At 37.1% G+C, this 19,708-nt stretch overlaps 1 protein-coding gene across 2 annotated transcripts; it reads right to left on the bottom strand.

The window, feature by feature from the left end:
- Positions 1-1,454: 1,454 nt before the first annotated feature.
- On the bottom strand, positions 1,455-17,993 carry LOC127656951 (protein FAM149B1-like). Of its 2 annotated transcripts, XM_052145522.1 has the most exons (16): positions 17,564-17,993; positions 17,028-17,147; positions 15,716-15,863; positions 15,209-15,351; positions 14,994-15,110; positions 14,457-14,615; positions 14,124-14,302; positions 12,335-12,477; positions 10,278-10,346; positions 9,703-9,818; positions 8,981-9,205; positions 7,213-7,336; positions 6,903-7,028; positions 6,728-6,809; positions 6,484-6,621; positions 1,455-5,070 (listed from the first exon to the last, which is right to left on the bottom strand). In XM_052145522.1, exons 1-16 carry the CDS (start codon positions 17,608-17,610, stop codon positions 5,003-5,005), a joined length of 2,004 nt encoding a protein of 667 aa, XP_052001482.1. In that variant the 5' UTR covers positions 17,611-17,993; the 3' UTR covers positions 1,455-5,002. The 2 variants fall into 2 exon arrangements, with proteins under 2 accessions (XP_052001482.1, XP_052001483.1); XM_052145523.1 differs by lacking the exon at positions 10,278-10,346.
- Between the last annotated feature and the right edge of the window lie 1,715 nt (positions 17,994-19,708).

Here is a 19,708-nt window from a genome sequence, read left to right as displayed (position 1 = left end):
TTTTGTGGTGGCGTTCATGCGTGTTCAACTCGTAAATACGATAGATAATTCCGAAATGATTTGAAAGCACCATAAAAGAATCATGGTGTAACCAAATTGCAACTGGAAATAATTTGTTTCATTTCATGTTTTTGACAATTCGGTTTTGATGCATTTTTGCACTGTTAATGAAGAATGACGATTAAAAGCCTGCCAGAAGATAAGACTCATTTAGCTGGTTTATGCATAAAATGGATAGAAAAAGCATTATTACACAGCTAATGTGTGGCTTTGCTCGTGTAGTCCTAAAAAAGCTTCCTGCCATCGCTAGTAGGCCTAAGTGAAAAAGAGAACGAAATTAGAAATTTCAAACGGATCGTCCGACTAAAATCACTTGAACGCACATCACATCGTAAAAAACTTTCATTGAGGACTTGAACTTACCATTACTATTAGCCTACTACTAATTTAAAATTAACTTAAATTTGTGTTAGGTTATGTGAAAGTAGCACACTGAATTACCACATTTTTATCAAAATAACTTTCAAAATACCCATAGAAAAGCTTTACAATTAATAATACAAATAATGAATAGACACGTTGGGGAAATATTTATCAAGTTTGGTCAAATAAAAAAAAAATAGACTATTAGCCTACCAAGAACTTGCCACAGTCTCCATTAAATTTGCTCAAGTGGCTCCCTCTGCCGTCCAACAGTCTAACAAGCGTTGGGAAATTTTTAGATGGCTCAAGAGAACCAATTAGCGCTCATTTTGGTAAATGTTTCGTTGTAGGAGCTGTCGTGGATTAAAAATGTGTGTCATGATACAGTTAATAAACTGATTGGAGATATTACAAACGATGGCGCCTGCTAATAAGCTGATTGGAGATATTACAAACAATAGCGAGCGCTAATAAGCTGATTGGAGATACTACAAACGATAGCGCGCGCTTCGGAACGAACACCAAAACGGTTACTTAAAAATAACTGTTAACAGTATTATATATAGGCCTACTGTGTACACAATTATACATCACATTTAGCCCTGACTTAGCTAATGGTTGGAAACCAGTTGATTGTTCACCGCGAGGAGGCTTTTAAAACATCCAGACTGTAAGTGCTTGGTGTGGCCATGGTGAGATTAGTGACGCTTTAAAAGTGACCTTTCCCTTTTAACAACATTATATCACGGAATAGGATGTTCTTTATCACAATGTTAGGATCAGCGAATGTGTTCTTTAACCCTTTCCCCGCCAGCGTTTTTTTTTTAAAAAAAGTTGCCAGCCACCGCCAGGGTTTTTGACGATTTTCGCTAAATTTAATGGCCCGCAGAATATTTTCTTCCATGAATATATGAAGATTCTATATATCACAATAAAGATCTGAGCCTCTGCTTTTAGGCAAAAAAAAAAAAAGATTTTATTTTATCTTCATTTGTTCTTTTTTTATTGCGACTTCAACAGAGGTAGGTTTTGTCAAAAAACAACATTTCAGACAAAAAGCTGAGAAAAAGGCATGTTTATGTCTGATATACTCCACTTCTTCATGTTTGAGACGATCGCAGTCTGTTTCTTTGATCAAAGAGTTGCGTACTCTTTCAAAATATGCGCAGGGGTCTTCCTTACCGTGTAACACCTAAAACACGGAAACCCGGAAAATTCCGTGTTTGGCGGGGAAAGAGTTAACGCAGTGTCACAATGTCAAAGATACAAGGCAAAGACAATGTTATTCAATTACTCGCCTTTATTTTAAAATGCCCATTCTCATTTCTGATACAGAGGTAAACATTCAGGGGAAATCTTAGATAGAGCCGTCTGCCGAGAGCTATCACAGACCTGCTCTGGGTTCACATAAACACTCACTCACTCCTATCCAGCACAAATTAAATGAGAAATTCTCGCCTCACATGCTCACTTGAAGAAAAAAATTATCTGTATGCATCAGTGTTTAAAAGACCAGTGCATACTTGATTGAAGTGCAATTGCTCTTGAAACCTGCCAACTTCATATCAGCAGATATGTGGTCTCAGTCTGTGGTCTGCTGTCAGACAGCAGAATGTCTACCGGGATTTCAGTCAATTGCTCAAAACAACCTCTAGAACTCAATTATGGCTGCAACTATAAATTGTCCTTGCTGAGCTAAGAGTTGTTGGGTCTGTCTTGGAGGCAGGGGTATTTTAGAGATGACGTAGACGAGAACAAATCAATCTACCTATGAAATCGCATCAATGTGGCTGTAGAGGAGACCATATCTCTCTGATCATAAAAACGTATGACTTTAATGGCTTTTACAGTACACTCATATTTTGCGCATTTGAGCGTGGTTAAAGGAATATTCGGGGTTCAATACAAATTAAGCTCCATCGACAACATCTGTGGCATAATGTTGATTACCACAAAAGGTCCTTTCAACTGGTCCCGCCTTTTCTTTAAGGTTACAGTGAGACACTTACAATGGAAGTGAATGGAGCAATATATTTATATTTACATTAATTCTGTGTATTATTTGAGCTGTAAAGTGGTTTAAATTTGAGTTTTTACCGTAGTTTTAGGATTTCTGGTGTTATGTCATCATGGCTTGTAAAATGTATTCTAACTTTACACAGAAAAGGGTAGCCTACTAAGCGTAACATTTTATCCCCAAAAAAAAATCATGTTAACACACATATTGTTTACGCCTTGTCGCTATTTAACGTTTACCGATTGGACCCATTCCCTTCCATTGTACACAAAAAGGAAAGCAATTGCCAAGCAGAAATTAATAGTCCATATATCAGACCACATTTTTAAGTAAAGGCTGTACCGCATGGCACACAGAAACCTTCCACAGGAACACTTAATGTATGATGTTAGTCTGTTAGACAACATCACCTCACTTTAGAGGCAATAGAATAAAGACTAGACCTGTGCTTGCAGACCTGAACACTTGGTGCACAAAACTCTATGATAGTTACAATCAACAGATCATCTTTTGATCATGAATGGTTAATTTTGAGTAAATAAAATTAACTTCAGACTTAACAAAACAAGAAGTTACCAAACGTAACAACAAAATTAACAATAAAAACAGTGTAAATAAATTTGCAAACAGTGAAACACGCAAGCTTATTCATTATTCAAGCCGGGTACATGCTGGGAACACCATCTTTGAATTCCTGTGAAATTTACTCAAATTAGCAAATAAATATGACTGTTTTATACTTTAGGAGTGATTCAAGATACACATTGTAAAGATAACAAACAATCATAAATAATATTTCTTTATAAGCTAGGGCATTAATTTTGACATGTTTGAATTGAGTACAAATGTAGAATTTACTTAATATTTTCAAGTTTACGCTTTAACTCATTCAGTAGAAAGTACTTCTTCTGCTATATTTACTTCACAACAAAATATTTCAGAGTACTTGCCTTACTGTAAGCTTAATTTTTATTTAATTTTTTTTAAAGAAAAGGACGAACAAGTCTAAATTAATTTTTGTGGTAATCAGCATTATGCCACAAATACTGTCGCTAGAGCTTAACTTTTATTAAACCCGTAATATTCCTTTAATCTCCATAAATATTTATAAAAGTAGATCAAATGCAATACTCACTGTAAATGCTCAGTTAATACAGAGGATCAATGCTTGTTAGAGTTGGTACAATTTCAATAAAATATGGTGAAGCTGCCACATAAACATTACAAACCTGTAAGAGCCACATTCAGTATCTGCCAGGAAAATGCTGTGTGAGAAAATATTTTACCAGTCAGAATTTCCAGGCACCAAATGAACCAGATGGCCATGATAGTTTTAATAATTAGACCCTCCTTATTTTATTCCAGTACAGTCCATCTCATGTTGACAAAAAATATTTTTTAAGCAGTTAATTGAATGAACCCTGAACTCTGTTGTTCTTTGTGTGCGTTTGTACTGTGTATATATACCTATATGCAATAATAATACACTTTCCCTTCCTTCTTGCAAGGGCAAACACTGCATGCTCTTTATGGCTCATTGGACTAAGGCTCAATCACAAAGGCTAATTTTGTGAAAAACCAATAGTTTAAAAAATAAATAAAATAAGATACTTGAAATCCTTTTTTCAATGGTAAATATTTAGCCTGTACTATTGTACTGGCCTGCCCTCTTATTGCAGGAGTTGTTCCAGAATTAAAATATGTATTGTTTTCCTCTGAAATACAAGGTTATAATGTTCCTAGACTGAGGCTCTGGTGTCGCAATAGAACCCTGTTCAACAAATGCAAATGACACTATACTATTGCACATTCCGCGATTACGGAATCAGAATGTTAATCTACGGTATCCTACAGTAAACAGGGTTCCAAATGCGGAATCTTCAAGGATGTTTTCATGTACAAACCATGTAATAGTTCTTACAAACCTATGAAATAACTAGTGTAAAAGCATTGCCTATGTTAACAACTTGACTTGTTTTCACTTGGTTGTTGCAGTTGCATCATGATGACTTGAACTTTTTAAAACATTTTAGAATCTAGTATCATCTTCAGCAGTTTCCACAACCCATTTTTGCAGTTCATATGTGATACCTAGAGCTGAAGAAGTCTTGAACACTCCAATACAGGCAATGTTCAGGCAATTAAATTTATCTTCTACACTTATGATGCCCATAGTGCTGAAAACCCTGCTTTTATGAACCTGCATAGAAATTCAATGTAGGCCTCATGGAGCCGTCTTAAGGGGAAAAAAAGTTGTTACTCAATAGTACGGCATGTTCAGTACATCTACAGATGTAAAAGATAAGACATTTTGCAGCCAAATGAAGCTGAATAATCCAATATACAAAAATAGGGTTCTAGAAAATGTAAAACAACAACAACATGAATAACAATACTACTTATAATAGTAATAGTGGTTCATAAATAAAGTCCACGCCCAAACGGCGTGCCATACAAAAGTCCAGCAGGCGTATAAAGTGTCTGTCGGTACTGAACAAAAGCGAGTTTGGTTCAAAGAGGGAGGGGAGAGAAAGAGTGTGTGTGTGTGTGTGTGTGTGTGTGTTAAAGCCCTGGTCTGCTACTGCGTGCCGTCGTACCGCCTCGGTTGTGGGAGCGTGCTGGAACAGACACTGGGATCAGTCATTTTAAAAAGGAGAGAGAAAGAGACAAACATGTGAACAATGGTTACATGCCTTCTAAGGTACATTTATAATCTTAGCAGATGCTTTCCTACCAAAATGACTAGTTTTTCAGCGCATAAGTTGCAAAGAAGTAAAGTAACACTAACAAGTTTAGTTTAAGTTATTTCAGAAAGCATTACCTAATGTTAATGTATACCTTTAATAAATGTAAAGTATTCATTTTAAAAATTTATATGTTGAAATTAACCAGTGTTATCGCATTATGATTATTCAAAAGTCTGTAAGGAATATTACATTTGAGATCTTTTTCTTACTCAGACACTTGAGTTGGGTATGGTAGATAATAATTAATCAAATATTAAATAATACATTGACAATAAATCAGAAAAATAAATAACTTCCTTTCTCCATTTCCCTCCATTCATCATTACCCTTAACGTAAAAAAATACAATAATAATAATATTCATGAGTACTGAGAAAGGTAGAATTTAAGAAGCCCATGCATGAGTCTTACTATAGTGCTTGGAAGGCAACTGTATTGATATTCCTCAAAATATAAAATGTTCTTCTTCACAATTTTTTTATATTGATTCTGTTCAAACTGCTTAACATACTTCATTCAACACTTAACTCATTCCAATTTGGATTTGTAGACAATTTCTGTTATAGGAGTGCTCGTGAATTTCTGATTTTATAAACTTCATACTTTTAAGAAAATTTTATATTAATATTAGATTATATTAATATATAAAATATTGAAAATCTTCCTTGACTACATTTTTAGAATGTTTGGAATTCACAGACAACAATGACATCATAATACTAAGTGCATGCTGAATCGAGATTGGTCTTCCTTCTTGCATATATTTGCATAATTAATTGTGATTGGTCTTTATTTTTTTATATTTTTTTTACATCTAACGTGTTTCATACACATATATATAACTAAAAGTTCCTTCAGGAGATAACAATTACAATTTTATTTAATGATTAAAACGATTAATCAAGTACTCATTCAGGTTTAAATATTTGACTAGAAAAACACTACTCTAATGTCACAATTTGACTTTCCTCTGTGCCTTTGCCTGCCATGGTTAACAACAAAAAATGCTTCTCTCACCTCAATCTTGCCATTATAATCCTGCATGATGTTGTTACAGGAATTGTTGACCCAAACATTTAAAATGTCTTTATTATATTCCCATTTCTATATCTAGATATTGTTGTTTATGCATTGTGCTAAGTTTTTTCATAAGAAAAACAGGTTCAAAAGGTAAGTTAAATTATATTTTCAAATTGATTACACATTTTTTTATGTGTTAGAGTACTCAACTACAAAATTACTTGAAACACCCATCACTAATTAAAACATCTGATTAAAAAAACTGATTCTCACTGACGTGGATGAAGGGCTTTTGCATCTGGCTCCTCTCCATGCTCGATGGGGAAGTGGCCGAGGGGATGATGGGAAAATGAGTCTATGAAAGAGCTGCTGCTGATGCCCAAACTGATTCCAGTCACACCAATTCCTAGAGAATCTGCACACATACACAGTGAATAGAGGGTGATATCTGTGGCACACTGATTTCATAGATCTAAAGTGCAAATTTTCAGGAAGTGTTATTTGTGTGTGCATGCACCAACCTATGCCGACAGATGCTCTGCCAGGTCGTCCCTGCCCAATGTTGTCTATACCAATGAATGAACGGCGATAAGGGGTGTCCGACTGAAAAACAACCAAGACACTCCCATGAAGAATACACACATCTCAGTGTCTGCTGAAGACTTAAAAATCGTATGATGTGCGAGAGAGATTCACCCTAAATGTGTGTGTAGTGTTGGGTCTGGAAAACACATCCAGCAGGTGCAGTTTGTCTCTGGGCTGCAGACTGACACACTCATCAGTCACTGCACTGTATGCATGACTCGAGGAGCCTCTCTGTTTCTGCGCGTAGATGCACACACACAAATTATATATACAGTATACACATACAAATATGACAAAGCACGCACACACAGTAAAAACATTTGTGTCATATCTTTCCATTGAAAAAGTTCTGTTTATGATCAAGTACCGCAAATATGTTTTACTAACAAATTTATGCCTGTATGTGTTGTGTTTAAAGCACCTGCATAAGTCGGGAGTGTTGTCCAGAGTGCATGTGCTCTGTGTCTTCTGTACCAATAGGTGGGAGGAGATTATTTCTGCTTAGAGGCATTTGAGGTGAAGACAAACGATCGCTGGCTGTTGTCCTGAAACACACACACACACGTTTGTTTTTCTAACTTTGTGGGGATTTTCCATTGACTCTTTCAGTTATAATGTCCATTTTGCTTACATATGAAAGAAATTCTCTCTCAAATTGTTTTAATAATTTTGGTCACAACTTAGCATGTTTTCCATCCATTTAGAATTGCATGTCATATATATATATATATATATATATATATATATATATATATATATATATATATATATACACGTATATAGGTGCCAGATGGGCTGGTTGAGTATTTCTGTAACTGCTGATCTCCTGGGATTTTCACACACAACAGTCTATAGAATTTACTCAGAATGGTGCCAAAAACATCCAGTGAGAGGCAGTTCTGTGGATGGAAATGCCTTGTTGATGAGAGAGGTCAACAGAGAATTGCCAGACTGGTTTGAACTGACAAAGTCTACGGTAACTCAGATAACCACTCTGCAATTTTGGTGAGAAGAATAGCATCTCAGAGTACTATTCTGAGATGCGGGTTTGTGCTGTTTTGGTGGCATGACGGAGACCAACACAATATTAGGCAAGTGGTTTAAATGTTGTGGCTGATCGGTGTGTGTGTGTGTGTATATATATATATATATATATATATATATATATATATATATATATGCAATTCCAAATGGATGGAAAACATGGCATTTGTATATTTTTAAAAAGCTAAGTTTATTGTTTACAATGTATAATTTGTGCTATTTATATGTATTTACTTTGATATGTAGAACAAGTGCTAAAACGCTACTTAAGTGTTGAGCACATATTAATGATAGTTGCATGGCTTCTTTGCAACATCTGTGCTATGTGTGATTAAAATAAATGTTTTATTTTTTATATATTTTTTTTTGATCAACAACTGACTATAAAGAAGAAACTTGATACATAATGTACATTATAAGTTATTGTTGTAAATCAATTCGTCTATGGGATCAATTAATAGGAACTTTTTCTATTGTTTTTCGCTCTATAGGCCTGCAGCGTTACTTTAAAAATCTGCCATTAATACGCCGCCCAAGTGCCAACGTCACAGATCCCGCTCATTTCACAAGTAAGAGGAATGCTCAAGCTGAAGTATCATGTTTTCTAGAATATAAAGTTTATATTGATTCTAAAAATTAGCTATCTAGCAACATAAGTTAGCATTGATAACTCAATGTATGTAACTGCCATGGTGTCCCGAGTGGTCTCTCCTCTTACAGAGGGACTGTGTGCAGCATGTCCTAGCACACATCCATGATCTCGAACAGTACAAAACGGATTTGTACTGTCTCCGCAATTTGTACATTTTTCCCGAACCTTTACATTTGTGTGCTGGATACTCAAACTGGCATGTTCGGTGAACCTCCGCCTTTGACATTGCTCCCACCTCATTCCCCAGTTTGCCTTGTTTGGCCCACAGGTAATCAGCAGGCCAAAGGCCATTGACCCGAGAAAGCCCAGAGGAGGCACGATGAAGCCCTGAAAGTAACAGTGGGAAGCAACTGGCACTGGCATGCACTAGCACGCCCTCATTTGGCCCGATAGTGGAAATGCAGCTAATGTAGGCAAAACCTGACCACAAACAAACTATTGCTAGGGAAGGGCTTCACAAGGGAGAAAGAGTTGATATAACAGGAGCCCTTACAATCTTGTCCCTCTAACCACTTCTTCCATGGACCCGGTTGTGAGGGGCTGCATTACACTGGAGGTCAATGGCATCAGAGTGCGAGGAGGCGGGTTCCGTCGCCGCGCCGACTGAGGAGGACGGGTTAAGGAGGAGGTGCTCTGCTCCAGGGCACGGCGAGGGCGAGGTTTACTGGTAGAAAGGGCACTAGAGCCAGGACGACGAGACACTTTCTCTTCAGAGTCCCTAAATCAGAGAAAGAGGACTATTAAAATAATGTACAAACCCTTAAATGGATAGTTCACCCAAAAAAGAAAATTTTCAATCATTTACTCTCCCTAGTGTTGTTCTGTTACACTAACATTACGCTGCTCTAATAGAATGGGGACCGGTGCTGTCAAGGTCCAAAATTTACAAAGGTGGCATAATATTACATATAACTTGTGCTCTATATTTCAGGTCTTTTGAAGACATATGATAGAAACGGACTGTATAATTCATTCATTTAATTTATTTTTTAGAGCATCAGCAGCCGTCCCCATGCACGTTCACTATATGGAAACATTCTACCGAACATCTCCTTTTGTGTTCAACAGAAGAATACAGGTTTGAATCTAAATGAGAGTGAGTAAATGAACACAGGGATTCATTTTAGAAATTCAGTATAAATGTTGCTTAATATAAACCGTAAAACTTGTATATATATTTGCTTATCCATTCTGTCTTTCCTATGGTGTTCATACTGAGTTATTCGGTCCAGAGATCCCAGGTTCCTTTGCTGCAATGGAATGCCATGTATCATGATGAGGTCATTGAGATTGTGATGAGTCACGGCCGCCCCTACAGGCACTCGACTGGACTGAGGGGAGAAAGAGAAAGGGAGAGAGAAAGAAAAAAATGGTTAAGAGCGGAAAATAAACAAAAGGCCGAAAGGCTTTAATAAACTTTTTTCATATAATGCACAACTGCATTATCACAATGGGGTTTTTTCCAAACAGAGACTGCATTCACAACATCTGACATCCATCATCTAAACAGCATGCAATTATGTGTAAAACAGACACAAGCAACAGAAAAAATGACACTGAAAAGAAATTGAACAGACACAAAACTGAGAGTGGGAAACAAGCATTATAAACATGTTCACTCAAGATAAAAACGACAAGCATGAAATAAAGTCAGACAGAATAAAAGGTTGTTAGAAAAGTGGCCTTGTGTGTTAAAAAACAAAGACAAGATTGGGAGAAAGAGAGAGAAACCTGTCAATAGACAGAAAACTCTCTGTTTTAAGTGCCATTATTAGGAGAGTGTTACATACAGTCGATGATTTTCTCTGCTTTTTGGATTTCCGTCTTGACTTGTGATTTGAACCCCATGACTTTGAGCTCTTTGGGAAGAAAACGGAGGGAACAGAGATAGAAAGATAGAGCATAAAAATAGAGAGATAAAGAAAGGGAGAATATAGATGACAGATGGATGATGGGAAAGCAAGGCAGAAACAGGGACAGAGAGGAAAACAGAAAAAAAGGAGGTAAAAGGTTAATGAATTGAAAGCCTGGGAAAAAGCTGAAGACAAATGCCGACAGCAGCGAAAAACAGCATTTTGCATTCTGATTATGTGCGAGTATGTGTAAAGACTGAGAGGAAGCATAGCAGTGATGTACTGTCAACAATAACTAGTCTTATATCTACACAAAAATGTATTATAAGAAGATGACGGGTTTCATTCCTACAAATACATTTCTTGGACAGTCCCTTCTCCTTTGTGTGCATGCTCATTATTATGGGAAGAGAATGATACAAGAACTCCATTCCAAAACACAGTGAGCTGCCTACCTAGACAGCATTTATAGGCAACACATAGACATGGTCACAATGTTAAGGCTGTTCCAAAAGATAGGCAGCAACATCATGCTGCCTTCTAAAAAACAGTAACTTTGTTTTGGCCAAAATTACAAATATTGAAAAGCAGATAAAAAAAAAATCTAATGAAAAAAATATTTTTGTGTAATTGTAAGTCAAGCCATTTTTATTTGTAAAGTGCTTTTCAAGTCATAATAGTGCGGGTTAAAAAAATATGCTTATTGGTGTATCGCTTTGTTAGTTTAGCAACGCTAATGTCAAAGTATTTGAATCAATCGTGAATAGAGTCATTTTTGTGCTTAACATGAGGAGCACTATTTGTGTGGTGGTCCCATTTCAGTTAGGATGCTGCCTTAAAAGCAGATGCCTATGTAGGCAGAAGAGAGCAAGAGAGCTCACTAAGTTTTTTAAAGCTATGCTTTGATTGTCAATTTTAGCATGTGCACATTGTTTACAAGCTCCTGTTCTGTTTTAACCAAAGAAGCTTTGGATCTGTCCATTACCGGTACCATAAAACTGCCTACAAAAACAGACTAGCTGCCTGGAGACACACATCTTACTTGATGGGTCAGGCAGGGTTGATTATTATCCATATGTCAATCACTATGTTTACATGTGCACTTATAATTGGGCTACAACTGATTTTTGCATAGTTGAGCTAGTCATCATCTGTTTGTCCAAGTATACATGACACAATGCGTAATTGAATATCTGAAGGACATCAGCTGAGGAACTGTTAAATACACGTCACCTCTGTCTTCATCAACATCAACGCCAGTTGCGATCCAATTAGCATATATATACATGCTGGACGAAGCTGAGCTACTTTGCATTATCTGGGTTTGTTAAAACTACCATTTCAGTAGTTTTTAAAGGAATATTCTGGGTTTAATACAATTTAAGCTCAATTGTCAATTGATTACCAGAAAAAAATCTAGTCATTTTCTTCCAATTCTTTTTTTATAAAAACAGCAAAAATCTGGGTTACAGTGAGGCATTTACAATGGAAGTCAATAGGGCAAATCCATAAAGATTAAAATACTCAAGGTTTGCCACAAAATGTAAACAATATGTGTGTTAAAATTATTTTAGTGTGATACAATCACTTGCTAACCGTTTCTGTGTAAAGTTATAGGCAATTTTACAACTTGGTTGCCGACGTAACACTGTAAACCCAAAAAACGAAGATTTAAACAACTTTTCCGTTCAAATAAGACATGAGTTTGAACACTTTATTTTACAGTGTCCTTGTTACACATATTACATGTATTGACTATAGTAATAATGGTGAATTATGTATAATACAAGCAACTAATCTTAAACCTATATTATGTTGTTAATTAGTAATATTCAGTAATTGCTTGTTTAATTACACTGTAACAACACGGACACTGAAAATTTTAATGTAACCGAAGTATTAATGTAAGTGCTTTGATAAAATTATAAGCTTCACATTTTTGTGTTCAAACAAAATTGGCCCCACTAACTTGCTCACTTCACTAATTCACTAACCTGTGTCTGCATGCTGGCGGTGAGCTGTTGTGTTCGGCTCTGCGACAGCGGCGGAAGCACCGTTGAGAAGGTGGACAGCAGCAGAAAGGGATTCTGGGAGTTAGTGCATGCAGGGCTGAGGGCCACAGAATTCTTCTCATCATCTGATCAAAAGAGAGGGTCAGAGAGAGATTCTTATTCAATATCATCATTGTTTTCAACCCCATAGTCGCATTATCATAATAATACTCAAATGCTGAAAGCAAGTTGCTTGGTAGAAAAGTATATCTCTAATAGAAGTAGACTGATATATCGGTTTTACAGTTTAATCTGTGCCTAGTTGCTTTTTTGAACTATAGGTTATCTGCAAAAATCTTTTTTTTTTTTTTTTTTAAACAGATCATTTTAATTTTTTTATTATTCCTCTAAGGCCAGTGCTGGAGAGGACTACAGAATGGCTTGGTTGTACAGCATAAATGCGGCCTCTAAAATGTAAATAAAAACAATCTAATCACCTCGTGCAGATTTGCTATATCTAAATCAGCCATCATTGAATATTTATTGTATTAATAAGGGCTGTTGATTTAATGTGTTGTTTCAGTGCAATTAATAAAAAATAAAAATAATGTATTAATAAACATTATGCAATTATTCATGTCCCCGGACCGTAATAAAATATATTCCTTTCATATGACCAATTCAAGCTTGGAGTACCACCTCTTTTCTCCAGGGGGCTGTAAGTGCAACACGCTGTATAAGCAACGAGCAGCATATACGGAGACAAAACAAAGCACACTTACCAAGAGCAGACAACACAAAACGAGAACACGTTCTTGCGTAAAAACACAGCTTTATGGAGCACAATTCCGAAGGCAAGGATCTCAAGATATGTTTTTCAAAACTTCGAAGTTCCAAATTTCGTTTAACTAAAAACAGTATGTTTATGGCGCAACACAACCGAGATGCTCCAAAAGTGTCCGTCTGATACCGGTGTATATTGACGTGTCCTTAGACAAGGGCTTGATGAATTAAATTGCAAAATGGATTGCTGTGAACTGTAGGCCAATGATAGGCTTTCATTCAATAATAAGGAAATTACCAATATATTGTATTCTAAAGCCACTTTTTGTATTGTGTTTTTTAATGCTTCACTTGTGTGCCAAAATAATGTAATGTCATGCATTTTAATTATCTGTATTTATTTTAATAATATATATATATATATATATATTATTGATAATTATTTAAGTATAACTATTTATAATTATTTAATCATATATTCAATTATTGTTATTTGAGGGGCTTTCTCTGCAAATATTTATGTATGCGATTAATTGTGATTAATCGGCATACCATGTAATGAATTCAATAAAAAATTGTAATCCATTGACAGCCCTAATATTAATCCATATTTTTATCCTCATTTCAATGCATATTTCATTATTTTGATTAGATAATCAAATGTTCTAAATTGAAGCAAGGGCATGCAAAGAAAATGTGACTATATGGAAATGTGCCCTGTCAGCGCATACTTCGTATCTCCAACTTCATGCTGTATATTGTGACTAATATTAAACCTTATTCCTAATGAAACCTCATCTGGTGAAATATATAAGCAATAAAATCTTTCTATCGGCCAATTAATCATTTATCGGCCTTTCCCACCAACTTAGTAATCAGTATCTGCAAAATCCACAATCAGTCGACCTCTAATCCCTAAACAAATATCTCTAATTTTGTTATTGTAAAACATAAGTCAAAATAATTTACAAATATCCCATTTGAACAAGCATCAGAAAATGTATCCTACCTGACACAAAACCATCCCAATGCCTGCGTACCAGCTCCTCCATCCAGCCAATAAGCTCATGCCACACATCATCAAAAAGCAGATTAAGCACCGCCTCCCGACGACAGCGATAGGGCGAGACAGGGGGCAGGCAGTGTCTCCGCCTTCTATTAATGTACTCACGTTCCCACTCTTCATCCCTAGACACACACACACATGTTCATCAATAAGAAGCTTTTAGAAAAAAAGGCAGATGCATATTAATAATCAACCAACATATCACCATCTGTCATATGTGAAGACATCTTTAACGCATTCACACAAATGCACACACACACACACACACACACTCACAAGTCCCGGCAGTCAAAGGCGAGATATTCTTCCATCAGCCCCTCGGCTTCGATAACCCTGGGCAACTCATCTCCATGGTTACAGCTGGGAGTGGCACTAGGGTGGGTCACCTCCTCAGAGGGCCGACACAAAACAGCCCTCTGACCCTGCACACACAACCTACCACACACACAGAGAGGCATGAAAATTAGGCTATACAGAACACTAATACATTTAAAGAAATAATTCACTCAAATATGAAAATTGTTTCATCATTTACTCACCCTAAGATGTTCTTTCCTCCGTGGACCACAAAAGATGATGCAAGGCAGAATGACAACCTTAGTCACCATTTACTTGCATTGCATCTTTTTTCATTCAATGAAAGTAAATGGCGACTGAGGCTGTCAGTCCCCAACACTCAACCTTTCATCTTTTGTGGTCCATGGAAGAGAGAAATTCACAGGGGTTTGGAACATGAGGGAGGGTATTTGATGACAGAATTTCTATTTTTGGTGAACTATCCCTTTAAGGATTATACACACACACTGAACTCACTCATTGTCTGTTTTCTCTTTGTTTTGTCCTCCGATGGAGGAGATGGGTGTGTGAGCAGGCGTAGCATACCACTGGAAGCCTTCGTCCGTAGGACAAACCAGCTGTGTTCCAAGGATCCTTTTACACACAGATACACAAAACAGTCTCAATAATCAGAAAATATGGAGTTGTCTTCCACAGTTTGTTATGCTTTGAGCAAGTGTGAGTGTATGCACCGTAGGTGAGGGAATCTCGACGCCCACTCATGACACTCTTCTTGCAGGCCTTTGAGCTGAGTTTCTCCCTTCCTCTCATACAACAATTCATCAATCTCTTCAAACATCTGCTGGACCTGCCTAGAGGCAGCTTTATCAAACTCCTACAGGAAAAGTGAGAAAGGGAACATTTTATTCCCCATATTTGGTCATCACGTCTGACTGTGTACAACTGGCTGTGAACTGTTTTAAGTGAAAGATCATGGCCCCCCTTGGTCGTTTTAATGGTTCCTTTTACATCCTGCACTGCCTGTAGCTACACCACTGATAGTAATCATTGTCTAACGCTTCAAAAGGTCCGCAGCAACAGGGTCAAAGTTGAAATTATTTCAACTTTGAGGCCCGTGTTACAATGCTTGGAGGAAGTGCTATGCTGCGCTTGGGCCAATGCTGACACTTCACTCCATAGACTCTAATATATTGAAGCTTAAGCATCATTACACTTGCTGTCATCATTCTATCACTCACATCATAGCCCCAGGAGAAGACAGAGCTGCGTTCTGTGGAGATGCCAGTGCCAGTGTAACTATGGATACCAGACCAGGACTGCGCTGTGTCATCTGTGGTGACTGTCTGACATTCTGATCTGACAGATGTAGCGGAGGACTGCTCAGACCTATGGAGAGAGAGATTCATATTTTCAACAAAACAATATCTGCTGTATTTACACACCAAGACAATAACCTCTGTATAAGAGAAAGAACAGTTTCCGTTAGGTCTGTAGCCAAAATAATAATTAAAGAATAGCTAACATATTGCATATATTTTTTTATCATTTACTCGCCCTCATGCCATCCCAGATATGTATGACTTTCTTTCTTCTGCTGTACACAAACGAAGATCTATAGAAGAATATTTCATTTCTGTAGGTCATCACAATGCAAGTGAATGGGCATAAATGCAGCATAAAAGCAATCCATATGACTCCAGTGGTTAACTTAAATCCATATCTTCAGAAGCGATATGATAGGTGTTAGGTGAAAAACAGATCAATATTTAAGTCCTTTTTTACTCACAATCTGCACTTTAATTTTCACTTTCACATTCTTTTGTTTTTGGCAATTCGCCTTCTTCATGCATATCACTTCTGAAGAAATAGATTTAACCACTGGAGTTGTGTGGATTATTTTTATGCTGCCTTAGTGTGCTTTTGGACCTTTAAAGTTTTGGTAACCATTCACTTGCATTGTGATGACCTACATAGCTGAAATATTCTTTGTTTGTGTTCAGCAGCAGAAAGAAAGTCATACACATCCGGGATGGCATGAGGGTGAGTAATTGATGAGAGAACTAGCATTTTTGGTTGAACAATACCTTTAACATATTCTGGTGCAAAGGTCTCAATTTGAGGGTGTGGATGCAAGATGCCATCCGCCTTGTAAAACAACCCTTACCATCCCCTTTAGAGCAACTGTGTCATTTATTACTTATAAGTAATCATCCAATTACAATTCTTTAATTATCTTTGTATATTAAAAATAGCAGATTTTAACTGCACTTAGCCAAAAATAATATAATTTTCCATAGCGCCGTGTATTAAGGTAATGCAAGTTTTCATCAGTTTTGCACACCTTCAAATGACCAAGAGACCAGTTCAAGGAAATCTTTTGACTTTCTTTAAAAAAAGAACGGAAGGCAAAATATTGCTATGACTAGTGTTTTAGGATATTTCCAGTGACTTTATAACATTAAAATATAACATGGTAACAACATGTGCAAGTTCACCCACATTATTTGGTAATTGGTAATAACAGACATGTGATTACTACCAGTCACTCACCCACTGTATGAGGACATATCCTCCTGTAGATCATGCAGGAGTCTGGAAGGATGCACATTATCATCATCAACCTCCTCTGGAAGAGGATGCTGGTCCAAACAGCTGCGGGACAACCCACGGCTATCGATTCACCAAAACCAGGAGACAAAGAGAGAGAACGAGGATCCATAAAATCATAGGATAGGACCACTTCTAACTGGTACACATCTCTCTTGTAAAAGGGCAGAAAAACGGCATATGTACTAAAATGTAAGATTCCAGTAGGTATACCAAGCCAAATAAACACCTATATAGTGACGTATCCATGTGGAGAATTATACTAACAAAGTGTCTGCATTGAAAATTCTCTTAATAGCAACACAGTTCAGAGTGCTATGAATAGATATACCTGCCTCATATGCGCACTATATGGCTGTGCCTCAAAACCTAGTAAGCTTCCTACCTCCACAAGCCTAAAAATTCTGTCTTGGTATGTAGGTCATTAGGTTTCGATACACAGCCTTTTTTTGTGAATGGTGAATGTGATCTATACGCACATCTCAATGCTGTGAGATACAGTCCGTCGGCTATATCTTGAAATCATTCTTCTGATGCTGTTACAGGCGAATCTCCTCCATCAATCCTGGGATCAGACTCCGAGCAGCCTGTGTCCGTACCGGGCCGTTGAACCACCGCTGCCCTCTCATGCTTTACCGGCTTCAGAACCACAACGATTCAGATGACACGGAACAACACAGACTGGATTACACTGAGCTGGAGGACAGAATCTATTATCCAGCACAGAGCTGGGCCGAAACTGATCTATTCAACCAGGCGAAGAAGATTGACGAGAGTCCGCGAACATGAAAGGAATATTGGCTCATTCCAGCAAATCGGAGTGTGGTTTATTGGGAATGGCTACATGAAGAGAAAAGCAGTTAAACATTTAATTCATCCATGACTACCTACTGAACAACAGCAACAAGACTGTTATGGAGACCAAGTGAGCAATAACTTATGGGAAGTGTAGTTTTTAATGTGGAACGGGCTGTCCAGATGTATACACTGCCCTCTAGTGCATTGGAGTAATGACGCGGGCAACTAGCACAACTCCTTGAAGATTACAAAGTTAATTGTGCTTTTCTAAAATGTCATACGGTGTATTTTTAGAAATCTATATGAATACTTGAGTATTTATCTGAATTTCGCATGAGACTAAAACAACTCCTTTGTGCTACAACATGACATGAAACACAATGGGTTGCCATTCTTTTTGTGTACAGCAGGGGTGCCCACACTTTTTTGCATGATGATCTACTTTTAAATGGCCAACTCAATAAGATCTACCAACTAAAAAAAATCACAGTTTAATTTTTTTAAAATGCTTGTTGGGACTACTGCATGTATCCCTACATGGAATTAATCATGTAATTAATAATAAAAAAATATATATGTAATAATGTTCAATGTTGATATCATTCAGTTTTAACATTAAACCCAAAACACCTAGAGCACAATAGATTACAATAGCCAGGGCATTTACCTTATTCTGATGATTTGCACTGAATGGAATCAGACAGTTTTGCATAATCCGGGCAGTAGCTGCTGGTAGCTAGTCTCAAACACTGCTAGCTTCGCAATTTCGGGCTCTGTTCTCAGAAGCCCTTGGAAGGCCTGAACCTAGTTACATGGCAACTGAATAAACAAAAATCTCACCTGGTCAAAATGTACTCGTCAAGTGCAAGTCAGACAGAAACTAAAAGAAGGAAAGACATCATATATTTATTCATTTTAATTAAAACTGAACGAAAGCACATTTAAATTTCGTGCAATCTACCAGCATTGCCTTTGCGATCGTTTTAGGTAGATCGCGATCGACGTATTGGGCACCCCTGGTGTACAGCATCAAATACTGTGTGCAAAAAAGGCACGTTTTCAGCCTGCATAATGGAAACTTGTAGTCACAGAAAGTTAGACCTACATTGAGCTATTCTGTTTGTAGTCCAAAACACCTGGAAGAGAATTAGCTTTTTCGAGCCACTGAATCCCTCAGGATTCCTATGGGTTTTTACAATGGCAGTTTTTAATTTATGAGTAAAGACAAGGTCTGAGGTAAACATTACATACTATGACGTTTTTCTCTACAACACAAATTATACACAGTCATACCACAGACGTGAATTTTGAAGCCACCATGTTTGTGTTTGTGTGTGTGTTTTGAAGTATGTTGCTTAAAAGTTGCATGCAAGATATTAAATTGTTCTGTTTTGTTCTGCACATTCACTCACATGCTTGTGGTATTTGTAGTCCTTATCTAGGAAGTCCATAGTAACATAATTTTTTTTTAAATGCAGCGCTTCAAAATTCACTTTTGACATGTGACTGTGTGTAATTTATGTTGTAGAACAAAACATACAAGTATCTTTAAGTAATGTTGACCACAGACCTTATTTTTCCTCAAAAATGTTATCTTTAGGTTTCTCGCATGACCCTGGTTCTCTGATAACAGGAGTGAGGTGTCTCACTATGGGTAACGCCTTGGGTGTGGTCAATCTTGGAAGCACCAATAACACCAAGTCTGCCAGTTGTTAGACCAATCACAGCAGTGATGATGGAGCCCCACCTACCTATATAGACCACTGTCATAGGTGCCAACTTCATTCCCACTGCAAGGAGGGAAGTGTGGTGAGATACCTCACTCC

Source organism: Xyrauchen texanus, chromosome 16 (assembly GCF_025860055.1).
Source record: "Xyrauchen texanus isolate HMW12.3.18 chromosome 16, RBS_HiC_50CHRs, whole genome shotgun sequence".
Lineage (NCBI taxonomy): Eukaryota > Metazoa > Chordata > Actinopteri > Cypriniformes > Catostomidae > Xyrauchen > Xyrauchen texanus.
Note: the sequence above shows the minus strand (reverse complement) of the source record. Positions and strands in the feature narration are given on the sequence as shown.

What these genes read in the sequence shown, in the direction of transcription:
- LOC127656951 (XM_052145522.1), bottom strand. Translation starts at nt 17,610, where the DNA reads ATGATTTCAAGATATAGCCGACGGACTGTATCTCACAGCATTGAGAT. An exon ending in AGCAGAGAAAATCATCGACT is followed by an intron (nt 9,819 to 10,277) that starts GTATGTAACACT and finishes TTCTCCCCTCAG; the next exon opens with TCCAGTCGAGTGCCTGTAGG. An exon ending in GTGGTTAGAGGGACAAGATT is followed by an intron (nt 7,337 to 8,980) that starts GTAAGGGCTCCT and finishes TGTGTGTTTCAG; the next exon opens with GACAACAGCCAGCGATCGTT.